The 13,443-nt window shown below is 40.1% G+C and overlaps 1 protein-coding gene across 1 annotated transcript in view; it reads left to right on the top strand.

Moving 5' to 3' along the window:
- Positions 1–5,968: 5,968 nt before the first annotated feature.
- Positions 5,969–13,443, top strand: part of RPS6KA5 (ribosomal protein S6 kinase A5) — a 123,144-nt gene continuing 115,669 nt past the window's right edge. Inside the window, exon 1 of the mRNA XM_024567755.4 lies at positions 5,969–6,350. Coding sequence (XP_024423523.2) covers positions 6,239–6,350 — 112 coding nt within the window. The 5' untranslated portion in view covers positions 5,969–6,238. The remainder of the gene's footprint in view (positions 6,351–13,443) is intronic.

The raw sequence follows: 13,443 nt of genomic DNA, 5'->3' as shown, positions 1-13,443 counted from the left end.
GATTCCTAAAGTTATATCTCTATCCTAGACCCCTCTGCTGTTCTGTAGACTCATATACCCATATAGATACTTAGTATTGGCATTGGATATTTAGAAATGAAACTCCCTCTGATATATGCTTTTCCTTTAATTCACCCATCTCCTTAAATGGTACCACTATCCTTTTCCATCCACCTACTTCTTCATGCTAGAAACTTGTTATTATTTCAAACACCCCTTTACCCCTCACCCACCATATCCCATAATTCATGAAGTCCAAAATATACATCTAGAAACATTCTATTTCTTAACTTATCTACTACACTTACCATCATCTTTTGCCCAGACTACAATGATAACCTCCTCACTGGTCTCCCTGTATCCCCTCTAGCTCCCTCCAGCCCAGTCTCTAAACACTAACCACAGTGGCCTTTGGAAAACACTACCCCAATCGTATCATTTCCTTGTTTAAATTTCTTCAATTGCTTTTGACTTCACACAGAACGCCCCCCCCCCAAAAAAAATAAGTCCTACCGCACACTTTGTGAGAGGGTATCTCCCTCACCTCATCTCTTGCTTTCTGTGTTAGGGCCCTACTGGCTTTCTCTCAATCCCTAAAATATACTAGGTTCTTTGCCTGCCTCAGTACTTTGCATCTGCATGTTCCTAGAATTTTCTCTCCCCAGCAATTCGCTTGCGAAATCATCAAGGTAGGCTAGATTATACTTTTGTAGCAAACAACCCCAACATCGCAGTAGCTTATGCCTAACAAGATTTATTTATTGCTCACATGACAGTCTGATGTAGGTCAGCATGGCTCTTCTTCAAGTGGAGACCCAGGGGTTCAGGGTTCTTCTAAATTGTGGCACCCCCATATTCAAAAGGTGGTCTCTGTAGTGCTGTGGAAAGATAAAGGAGTGTGAGGGTTTATCCATGGGTTTTTCTCTGCCAGGCCTGGAAATCGTACATATCATATCTGCCCACACCCCATTGGCCAGATCACAGTCACATGACCCTAGCCTAACTGCAAAGGGGAAAAAACTGTACTTCTCCTGGGTGTCCAGGAAGAGGAAACGAGATTGGTGAACATCAGGCCAGTCTCTGCCACATCCTGAAGAAAAACTACTTATCTTTAAGAATCAGTTTAAATAGTACTTCCGTATAAAGACCTTTAAGCTCCTCTGACCTAAATTAGGCCCCCTGATATATTCTACTATAGCACCCTATAATTTTCCTTTATGGCATGATGACAATGGGAAGCTTACATTTCCTTATGTAATGACTTAAGATTCATTTCCATTTCTAGACTTTAGGCTCTGTGCATGCGAGGATTGCATGTTTTGCTCCTACTATGCCTTTGGCATCTACCACGGTACTTGGTATATAACTGGTGTACAAGTGGTTGAGTGAATAAGCAAACAATTGCCCAGTCATTCCCTGGCTACAAATAGCACACTACTTGTGGAGGAGAAAGACAAGTAAGTAGGCATTCATGGTTTAGTGCAGCAATTTTCAACTGGTGCCCCACGGCAGGCGCCTGTTGTACCTTGAGAGGCACACTGGTATGACCCAAGAATTTTTAGAACATGCAATGCCTCACTATTCAGTCATGGGTGCTAATCTCTTTTCCCTTCGATTGTCAAATAAAAAAAAAAATGACAACAGCCAACACAACAATAGCCATCCAGGGTGAATGAATCAAAATTATACTTTTTTTTTGTCAGATCGGCAAAAAATGTATTTTTTTGGTGTGCTGCAGAATTTTAGTACTTAGTTTATGTGAGATGAAAAAGTGGAAAATTGCTGGTTTAGTGGGATAAATATTCCAGTTAGGTAAGCCCAGGGAGCTGAGGGCAACCTGAAGGGGCTGTTGAGGCTTCTCTGCTTTACCTTCCATGGCAATATAACCCACAAATCTGCAAACTATGGTCTGCAGGCCAAATCTGGTCTACTGTCTGTTTGGTTTATTTTTAATGGCCCAAGAGCTAAGAATGGTTTTTATATTTTTAAATGGTTGCAAAGGATAATAATATATTATGACACGTGAAAATTACGTGAAATGTAATTTCAATGTCCATAAATAGTTTTGCTGACTGTCTTTGCGATGCTAAGATTAATCCTATTAATGTGTTATTCTTTTAGTCTATTGATGGATTACACTTGGTAATTTTCAATTAAGGTTTTTTTCATATGTAATCCTAATGAGATTAATCTTTAATTTTCTTTGTGATGTGTCATGGTCAGATTTTGGTCCCTGGCTTTATGTGATCTTCATTAGATGAGATGGGAAGGTCTACATGCTAGGGCAAGACTGGCAATTAGAGCCTGCAGGCTGGGACCTGCCAAACACCTTTTTTTGTAAATAAAGCTTTACTGAAACACATCATGCCAGTTGGATCACACGTTGTCTGTCTAGGCCTGCTCTCATCCTATGGCAAAAAGTTGAGTATATAGAACAAAGACGTCATGGCTCTCTAAGCCACTATATTAATTACCTGACCTTTTACAGAAAAAGCTTGCCTCCCTTGCTCTAACATAATTAAATATTCCTGGAGTTCCCTTGCACTAAAATAACTAAAGATGCCTTAACAACATGGGACTTCTTCACGTATTTTTCTTAAGTTTTACAGAACTCACATGAAAAATTAAACAAGGCTTTACCTAATTTTCTTGTGAGAGAATAGCTTCTCGAGTGTTCTTTTTCTGTAATGTTTGTTTCAATGATGTTTTGACTGGAACTTTCCAGATTTTTATATTTATTAGTAAGTATTGAGTGTATTCTATTAAAACTTCAAATTTTTCTATTTACATTTTGGTTTTTTTTTTAATGATGTGTATAAAAATATTCTTTTTTGTTCTTGATTAGTTTTATGGAAGTTGTTTTATTGTCCTCTTAACCAATTATTGGTATATGTAAGGTCTAAGTTCATCTGTTTTATCTATGTTTAATCTATTTATAAAACGATTATCTTTATTAATTTCTTCTTTAAAATATTTTGAAGTATTTCATAGTCTTTTTTAATTTCTTAAGTATAATGAAGACCTAGTCAAGATACTACAATTTTTCTTATTTAAATATGAATACATCTAAGATTAAATTTTTTCTTTGTGTACCACTTAGGCAAATCCCATTTTCATTATAGTTCATATATTAAAAAGTCCTAAAAATTTATTTTGATATTATCAGATCCATATGAGAATTGTTATAGTTGTTAAAATATTACTAATAATTTGTTTTTATTACTATTAATAGTAGTATTAAGTTTTATTTTATTATACGTTATTGACTTTTTAGGCCTAATGTGATTAATTATTTTCTAAATACACTATATATGAAAAAATTTTATAATATTGTTTACAGGTACCAAGATTCAATATATAGCACTAAATCAATGTTGTTAGATATTCTGTATCCTTACTCCTGTTTTGAATAATTGACCTATTTGACTTAAAATAGGTCAATTTTGACTGTATGTTAAACAATTGTTCAAGCGTGTTTTAATTTTGTATTTTTCTAGATACTTTCTAAATAGCTCCTAAGTTTTTATATGTTTCTGCCATGTGCATAAAGGTTTATGGTTTAGCTCTTTGTTATGGTTTATAGGTTTTTAACAGTAGAATATTAAAAATCTTAGCTGTAACTTCTGTTTTCAGTTACTAATACTACTCACTTTTTACTTTGCATTTGCCTATCTTATACTTACCACATCTTTATTGTTATCCTTTTCACAATATAATTTCCTTTGTGATTCTTATTGATATCAAAGTGCTAAAATTTCATTTGATCATAAGCCAAATTTGTCTTTTCAAAGGGAAATTTAAGTTAGTCACCTCTATTGTGATAATCGATGTTTTGATTTCATTATTCTTATTGAGTTTCATATTATATATTGTTATGACTTATGGTTTTCTTCTTTTAATATCCTAACTTTTCTATGATGATGAAATGTTCTTAGTCTTCCACGGTTTACAATTATTATTCTGCCGGTCCCATGACTTAAAGATTTTACAGTCCAATTCTATTCTATATACCATTACCTTTAAAACTTTAAATATATATCATATATTTGAATATTTATTTAATAATTTCAAGAATAAAAATGTATCATTTGATTTTTTTTGAATAAGTGGGATATTTTAGCAAGTCAACACCTCTTCATCTTCTCATGTATCACTGAAATAACCTGAAAGTTTTGTTCTTACTTTTTACACATATATCTAATTCAGGAAAAATGTCTTTGTATGTAAATTAGGTTCAATCACCAGATTAGCAACTGAGAGTACAATACAAGCTTCAGTGATTTAACTAATGTTCATTAAGTTCAGTAGGAGATTCTAATTACAATTGGTTTTATTTTTCCATCATTCTATGCGGTATCCTCCCTTTCTTGAGCCTTTGTCTCACTGAGCCTTGCTGATTGGAATACCTTTCAAAGGGGATTTGATTCACTAATTCACAGAAGAACACATGAACAATACATAGTCTGAATACGGAAAAAAAAAAAAATTGTTTTGCTGGAACACAGCCATATCCACTAGCTTACTTGCTGCTTTCAATAGTAGAGTTGAGTAGTTGTGAAAGAGACCACATGAGTAGCAAAGCCCAAAATATTTATTATTTGGTCCTTTGCAGAAAAATTTGGCTGACTTCTGATCTAATCCATACTTAATTTAAAAGTTTGTTTCTATGTGAATTATGTCCAAGTGTCCATCTTTAATCTTCTCCTTTTCTCCATCCTCATGCCCACTGCCAGAATTAGGCCCCCATAAATTCTATCCTTGCAACAGTACTTTCACCCTGTTATCTTTCTCCTCCTCCTCCCTTCAGTCCATTCTTCTCACTAATTTCCTTGAGAACAGCTTTGATATTGTAATGACTGTTTGAGGCTCCCCTTCCTTCACTAAATAAAACCTGCACTGCTTAGCACGGTAGTCAAGGATCTCCACTGTTTTACCACATTTTACCTTTTCAGCTGTACCTCTTACATCATTCTCCATCAGCCTTATCTATCACTTAACCCACCCTTGCCTTCTTTACCTCCAGATTTATGGTCCCAGTTACCATCTTTGTATGAAATATCTGCTGTATTTCCATCTTAACCAGCTTTTAAATTGGTTATCTCAAATGCCTCCTTGCCCTAAAAAGCCTTCCCCAGCTCCTCTACTGAGAATAATTATGCCATCTGTGGGATTCTCTTAACAGTTTGTATGACTTTTATTTCAAATTCTGCTTTATAGTTTCCTGTGTATATACACAGAATGTCTGTTTTTCTCATGTTCTACTGAAAGCTGTTTAGGGCAGAGGTTGTATTCCATCTCTGTATCCTTTTGGTGTCTAGGATGAGTCTTACACAAAAGTGGAAAGGTCTAGCCTTTTCAAGTCCTCATCAAGAGCTGGGATTGTGAATTTTTGCTAAGAACTACCAGTATTTAAGCACAAACTTAACTTGTTGAGGGCTCACTAGTGCGAGTAACTCCTTTTTAGCACACATTGTCTTCCAACTGATCACACAACCGTTTTGCCCCCCAAGGCCCTCAGGTTTGTCTTGAAAACACGTGCGTGGTAACTGTTTCCCTCCAGGTCCCTCTTCTGTCCATTGTGATTGGCGGACCAAACGTTCCAATCAGCCCTCCCGCCTCTTTCAGCAATAGCCAATCACAGACCCCGAGAGCCTCCTGACTACTAGACACTGTTTACTAACAGATTGAAGCCAGGGGGAATAGGGGCGTGACTGTTCTGGGGAGGTCTGGGAGGTAAGGTCCTGACTGCGCATGCGCACAGAGGAAATAGGCGGAGCAGAACCTTGAATCTCTCCAATCGGAGTAGTCCCACTCCTCCCTCTCCTGCCTCCCCGCCAAGCAACAACAATTCGAGGAGAGGGGCGGGGCAGCTCTTGAAGCGTCAGAGCGGATTGCCAAATGGGAGCCTGCACTGATAGATGCGCGCGCCTTGTGCCCAATAAGCGATGGCGACTCAAATGGCTCTGGTACCTTGCTGGCTGTAGGCGGAGCGGCTGGAGGGAGGAGGTGGTGGAGCAAGGGGCAGTTTGGTTGCGTGGTACTAGCGGTGCCCGCTGGAGGGGGGGAGGAAGGCGGAGGAGCGAGCAGTGCGGCCAGAGCGGGAAAGAGACTCTTTGCGTCCGAGTTCTGGCGCTGCCGCACCCCGGCTCCTGGGGCTGCAGCGGGAGCTGTGAGGGGCCGGGCGTCGCCTGCCTTCCAGGTCCCCTCGGGGAACCCCGCGGGATCGGAAAGGGAGAAGATGGAGGAGGAGAGCGGCAGCGGCAGCAGCGGCGGCGGCACCGCGGGGACCAGTGTGGACAGCGGCGCCGCGGAAGAGCAGCTCCTTACTGTCAAGCATGAGCTGCGGACCGGTGAGCGACCCCGCCCTCTGCCGGCAGGGCCCGGAGCGGGGCGCGCCCCCGAGGGCTCGCGGGGTCTGTGCGGGCCGGGGGCGCGGGGCCGGACTGTGGGCTGGGGGGCGGACCCGGGGCGGGGCCTCACTGGCGGGGTGGGAGCCCGGGGGTCCCGGGAGGTGGGGGGCGCACCCTAAGGGAACGGGCTGAAAGTTTTCCAGAGCCAGGGATTGAGCGGCTGGGAGTGGACGTTGGGGCCCGCGGGGCAGCAGACAACCTCGTGTTGGCACTGGTCTGCAAGGAGGTCTCCGGGCCCCTTTCCCGCACAGGTGACACATCTGTCACTGCATCCTGTTTGGGGTTAAAGGTGCGCCTTTCTCAGTGTGGGTGAACGATGCTTTGTTTTGGAGCGTGACTCGCTTCTCCACCCCTCCGCTTCCCTAGAGGTGGTCCTGGTGGGTGTTTGTGGAATCGTCTTGTAAGGTGCTGGGGTCCCGTACGAGAAAAGAGAGTGCCTGTTCCGTGGACTCTTCCTGAGTGCAGTCTCCGGTGAGATAAATAGGGATCGCGGGCTCCCGGGACTGAGTGCTTTTATTTTCAATTACTACGAAATACTATACTTGGCCTTGAATTTCTTTCAAAAGTCCCTTGAAACGAAGGTTCTGTAAATTTAAAGATCGAGGTAAAAGAGACTCACTCACTAGCCTGCTTAAGCGTTTACGTTCTGATGTTTGAGATCACTGGAGTTGTCCCAATTTAAATTACTTTATTTGTTGTGTGGGTCTGGGTTGTTCATTTTAGAAAATGCTTATTTGGACTAATCATTAAATTTATGTTTGTATTTGTGGAGTCTAGTCTCGTATTAGAGATTCTTTTTCATTTCTGGACAGATACTACTTTAATAAGTTGTTGATGATTATTATTAAATGTTCTTGTGAACATTTGTAAAGGTTTTGGTTTTTTCAACTTCGTTGGAATATTGGGATATGCATTTATGGTGTGGACAGTTTATATAGCAGGTTTCAGGTGTACGCCTAGTGAACCTTGGTACTGTTTTGAACAGATTTTAAAGTTAGATGTCATGGTTTTTTTAGTTTTTGTTATTTCTAATTTGATTGCCAGTTAGCATTCCACTAAGTGCCAGGGTGGTGACTTAATTTAAGAGGGTGTCAAATGCATGCTTACTTGTATCAACATTTTAAAGCATTGGTGGGTTTTTTTTGTTTTGGGTTTTTTTTGGTCGTTGTGAATTTATGTATCTTGAGCCAGTTACTGCATTATCTTTGTGAGTTCCTAACAACCTGTGTAGGCTTGGTTGGTTGGATGTTTTTTTTCCCCCCTCTTGATTTAACAGACAACTAAGGTTTTCAAAGGGCCATTAAAATTCTTTATTCAGGAAGTATTTATTCAGTCTAATACCTGATTTGTGCCAGGCTCAGTGTCAGGTGCTTTCTGGTGTGGAGATTCTGAATTTCTTTTTCTCACCTTACATAACAATTTACTGATTTTTGTGTGTAGGATTGTTCCGTACAGCAAAAGCTGCTGAAAGTCATACGCTTCTCAGCCGTTGACCATGGTCCAACAAGCAGCTTTTTGCTAAAAGACCAAAGAGCAACCTGCTTGTTATTAGTAGTCAACCAACTGCTCAGTTTCTGGGTTTTGAAACAATGCTAGTTTTGTGGAAAACAATGAGTACTGCTTTATTTCCCTTTCTCTACTGCGTGAATCATCAGCTTCAAGTTTGCATTTCAGAATTTTTTTCTGATGGATGGCGAGATTATACTGAATTCATTGGTACTGTTAACTGTCAAAGGAAGTGAACAGTCATTTTGATTTATTGCTGTACACTGGAACTGACCAGATATAGTGGTGAAAAACACTGTTAAAATATAACTTGAAAAATTCACTCATCTTCAGCCAACTGTGCCTCTGTCGGCACATGTTGCTATAATAGGCACCAAAGTAATCTGATCCGACAGTGGTCCCTTGCTTCCCAAAATGCGGTCTAGCATATAGCCATGTCAAGCCAGCAGTTGGTGATTGCTCCTTTGTGCCCCAACTCAGTGTTGTATGCCGCAGGATGAGTGAAAAGGCAATAAAAGTCACATGTAAGGACATGGAAATTGTTCCAGTTGTGTGCGCTGGAGTAGCATGGGATGCCTGGACATGGAATTGGAAGACTTCGTTCGGAATCTCCACTCTGCCACCTACTAGCCGTATAGCTTTGGGCAAGTCATTTCACTCTTTTAGACTAACTTCTCTCATCTACAAAATGTGAAAATTTAGTAAGTTCCCGTTGGAAAAGTGCTGAGCAGGTTGCTTGGCACATACTAAGCACTCAGGAGATGTTGATTGAATGTAAATCTGAAAATCACTCTGTAACAGTTACGTTTCCTTAAAGCGTGTGAATTAATTCAGTGTAACTTGGGAAGCAGATCATTCATGTGGTACTCAGGCTGTGCCACATTGTCAGGCTGTCGTCTTTTTCTGTACATATCTTCTGAAGTGGAGTGTGAAGTCCTCATAATCCCTGCTGCTGTATCTCTTTAATAACATTTAACACAAATGCTATATAATCAATTTACTTGTCTGGGCCACACCGTGAGGTCCTTGAGTCCTTGTTCTTTGTTCTTTGCCCATATCTCTTGCCCATTTTCAGCCCCTGGCATATAAGTATTCACATATTTGTTGAATGAATTCGTTGAATGGATAAAAATTCAGGACCAAGTTCAACAATTTATTGTATTCCCAGTACCTTGGATATAGTAGGTGGTTGATAAATTGATGACAGTGACTATAAAAGCTGAAGAACGAAGAATTGATTAGACCAGTTAAACATACATTTCTTGAGCACTTTGTTTTCAAGGTGATACTGATAATACCAAAAATGACTAAGAAAATGTTTTGCTCTCTGATAGTAGGGAATGAGACCATGTAAACCAGTAATGTATTAGCATACATTATCATAAGTTTAATAATAAATGATTATCCAGAGTATAAAAGTAGTAAAGAAGAGGTTAGAACTTCTAGGTTTCAAATAATCAAATCTAATACCATTGCATAATAGCAATAAAAAGAAGGGGGTATTATTGGAAAGATGCTGGGTTATCGCACCCACTCATTTATTCAGTAAGTATTGCATTACCTCTTAGTGTTGAGTGCTGGTTTGGATGCTGGGGTTGTAGGACAGGTAAGGTCTTGCCGCTGAAGGACAGGGTTCCCCCTGGAACCAGAAACTCATATACTCCCTCCATCTTGAATCTTTGTCTCTTTGTGATAACTTTATTCTCCTCCACTGCTGTCCAACTTTTCCCATGTGGGAAAAACATGGCTGCTGACAGACCCCATGTTTTATATCTCACAGCTTCAGATACTGGTGAGCTGGTGCCTTTTACTTAGCTTCAGATATTAAAAGTCTCGGGGATGGACCCTATTGGCCTGGCTCTTGTCAGGGGCCCTCTCTTGGATCATTCAGCCAGGCCAGGGAATGGGATCATGTTCCGCTCACGTGACAGCTACGACAGTAAACATGCATGGGGGAGAAACGATACTCTTAGAAGAGGAGGGGTTGCTGGGAAAACAATTCCTTGGGTGTCTATCATTAGTAGAGAGCACCTAACACCGAGGAGAGGGCCAAGGAAGGGGGGATTAGTTATCTATTGCTGTGTAACAACTTACCCGAGAATCGCTGGCTTAGACAGCAGCATCATTTCTGTGGGTCAGGGCTGTAGGGGTTGCTTCACTTGATAGTTCTGACTCAGGGTCTCACAAGGTCGTACTCCAGATGTTTGCCAGGAGTGTAGTCACCTGAAGGCATGTGAAGGGGCTGGAGGTTCCTCTTCTAAGACAGCTCGCTCACGTGTGGTTGGCAGGATGCTTTGGTTCCTTGCCACATGGGCCTCCCCATAGGACTCCTTGAATGTCCTCATCTTGTAACAGCTGGCCCCCCAGAGCAAGTGATGGAACAGAGAGCATGGTGGAAGCCACAATGTCTGTTCTGTTAAACAGCTTTTTTTTTGACATGTAATTTACATAACATAAAATCTACTTGTTTTAAGTGTACAATTCAATGAATCTTAGTGTATTTAAAGAGTTATACAACCATCACCACAATCTGATTTTAGAACATTTCCATCGCTTTAAAAAGAAATGTCTTACCCATTTATATCAGTCACTCCATGTTCCCACCGCCCATCCCCAGCCCGACACACCCACCGAGTCTACTTTCTCCAAGTATTTGCCTAGGGACAATATAATGTGGTGGGATTTTACAACATGTGCTCTTTTAAGACCAGCTTCTTTCACTGAACACAGTGTTTTCGAGATCCATCCTTGCTGTAGCATGTACCAGCACTTCCTTTTTTAAATTGACACCTAGTATTCCATTGTGTGGCTGTATCATATTTTGTTTATCCATTCATCAGCTGATTGACATTTGAGTTGTTGTCACCTTTTGCTTTCATGAATAATGCTGCCGTGTACATTTGTGTACAAGCTTTCATGTGGACCTATGTGTTTATTTCTCCTGAGCACATGGTAAGTCTGTGCTTCCAAGCTTTCCAAGTGGCTGCCCAGCCTGCAGCCCCACAGGCAGTGCACAATGGCTCCAGTTGCTGCCCAGCCTGGGCAGCCCTTACACTGTCTGTCTTTTTGCTTGTAGCCATCCTGGCAGGTATGAAGTGGTGTCTTGCAATGGTTTTGATTTGAGTTCCCGTAACGACTAATGACGTTGAGCATCTTTTCATGTGCTTCTGAGCATTTGTATATCTTTGGGGAAATGTCTGTAAGATCCTTTGGACATTTTTTGATTGGTTGATTTGTCTTTTAATTATGGAGATGTGAGAGTTCTTTATGTATTCTCGATGCAAGTCCCTTATCACACATACAGGGGGGCAAAGGAGATTTACAGTTGTGGGTGCGCTTAACACAGACTTTCTTCTTGTGTTACTGCTTATTAATTATTGTATTATTTTCCATGCGAACAACTGTAAACCTACTTTTGCCCCACCCTGTACATTTGCAAATATTTTCTCATAAAGTGGGTTGTCTCTGGAAGCACAAAAGACTTTACTATTGATGAAGTCCAAATTATTGAATTGGCCAAAACGTTCATTTAGTTTTTCTGCAAAATAAGACACATTTTTCATTTTCACCAATAACTTTATTGATTTGGGTATTTTGAGCATGTCTGCTATCTTCCGCATTGTATAACATTGATTGTCCTCAATTAATGCCTTGATTTGGTCACTGTCACCTTAATTGATCTACCTGATCATGGAGCATGGTCCAGCAAAAAGTCTCCAGCACGAAACTTCGCAAACCACTTCTCACACGTGATCAGTCACAGCACCTTCTCCACGCTCTGCACAGATCTGTTTTGCTTTCCAGTCGTATTTTTACCTTTCTTGAAATAATAAAGCATAATATGCTGACAGTGTTGCGTATTTTCTTCATCTTCGATGTTAAAATGGATACACAAATTCACCAATTTTGATAAGTCTTTTTTAAATGCATGCTGATATGACAGCTGTCACAATACAGTCTTAACAAAATTGTTTTGAATGAAGTTAAAGACAACTAAGCACTACAAGAGCCATCTTATGGGGAAAAAACAAACTTTTTGGCTAACCCAGTATTTTTTATTTTGTTTCTTGTACTTTTGGTGTTGTACCAAAGAAATCATTGACTAATCCAAGGTCGTAAAGATTTATGCCTTTGTTTTCTTCTAAGAGTCAGTGGATTTAGCTATTCCATTTAGGTTTGGGTCCATTTGTCGAAAGACTGTTCTCTGCCCACTTCATTGTCTCGGCACCCTTGTCAAGGCGAACTGACCAGGGATGCGCGGGTTTGCTTCTCCTCTGGTCTCCCTGTCAGTCCTCCGTCGGTACTGCGCCGCCTGGCTCCTGTAACTTTTTAGTGAGTTTTGAAATCGGAGAAGGTGAGTCCTCCACCCTGGCTCTTCTTTTTCAAGATTCTTTTGGCTATTCTGGGTCCCTTAAATTTCCACATACATTTTAGGATCAGCTTCTTAATTTCTGCAGAGAAGCCACCTGGGATTCTGGTAGGGATTACATTGAATCTATACATCAATTTTGAGAGTGTTGCCAACTTAACGTATTAAGTCTTCTGATCCATGAACATGGAATGTTTTTCTGTTTATTAAGATCTTCCATTTCTTTCAACAGCATTTTGTAGTTTTCAGTGTATAAGTTTGCATTTCTCTTGTTAAATTTATTCCTGAGTATTTTACTTTGTTTTGATGCTATTGTAAAAGGAATTATTTTTTAATTTAATTTTTGGGTTATTAATTGCAAATTATATACTATTTATTTTTGTATATTGATTTTGTATCTTGTAACCTTGTGGAACTAGTTTATTAGTTCTATTAGTTTTTTAGTGGCTTTTTTAGGATTTTCTGTTTGCAGGATTATGTCATCTGAAAATAGAGATAGTTTTACTTCTTCCTGATCAATGCACATGCCTTTCACTTAATTTTCTTGCTTAACTGCTCTGGCTAGAACTGTCGGCACACTGTCCGAAAGAATGGCGAGAGGAGACGTCCTCGATGTGTTTCTGGTCTCGGGGCAAAGCTTTAGTCTTTCACCATTAGACGGGAGGTTAGCTAGAGGCTTTTCAGAGAAGCTCTTCATCAGGTTGAGGCAGTTCCCTTCTTCCACTAGTTAATTTGGATGTTTTTTATCATGAAAAGACCAAAAGGATTTTGTCACATGCCTATTCTGCATCTGTAGAATACTGTGTGATTTTTCTTTTTTGTTTCATTGATATGGTGTATTAATTGACTTTTTGAGTGTTAAGCCAGCCTTGCGTTATTGGGATGAGTTTCACTTGGTCATGGTACATAATTCTTTTGTACACCATGATGGATTCAGTTTCCTAGTATTTGTTGAACATTTTTGTGTTTATATTCATAAGATATATTTTGTTACCGTTTTGTTTTTTTATGATGTCTCCGTCTGGTTTCCCCAAAATATGCTGGATTGATTTTTGCTACCAATTAAAGATCTTACTTGTTTGGTTGCTGGCATCCATACTTAGGGTCTTCCGAGTAAAGACTAGCAGAGGTCAGGGGGTGGACGGTATTTCTAGCTCT

Source organism: Desmodus rotundus, chromosome 7 (genome assembly GCF_022682495.2).
Source record: "Desmodus rotundus isolate HL8 chromosome 7, HLdesRot8A.1, whole genome shotgun sequence".
Lineage (NCBI taxonomy): Eukaryota > Metazoa > Chordata > Mammalia > Chiroptera > Phyllostomidae > Desmodus > Desmodus rotundus.
The sequence above is the reverse complement of the archived record's forward strand: the minus strand, read 5'-3'. Positions and strand labels throughout refer to the sequence as shown.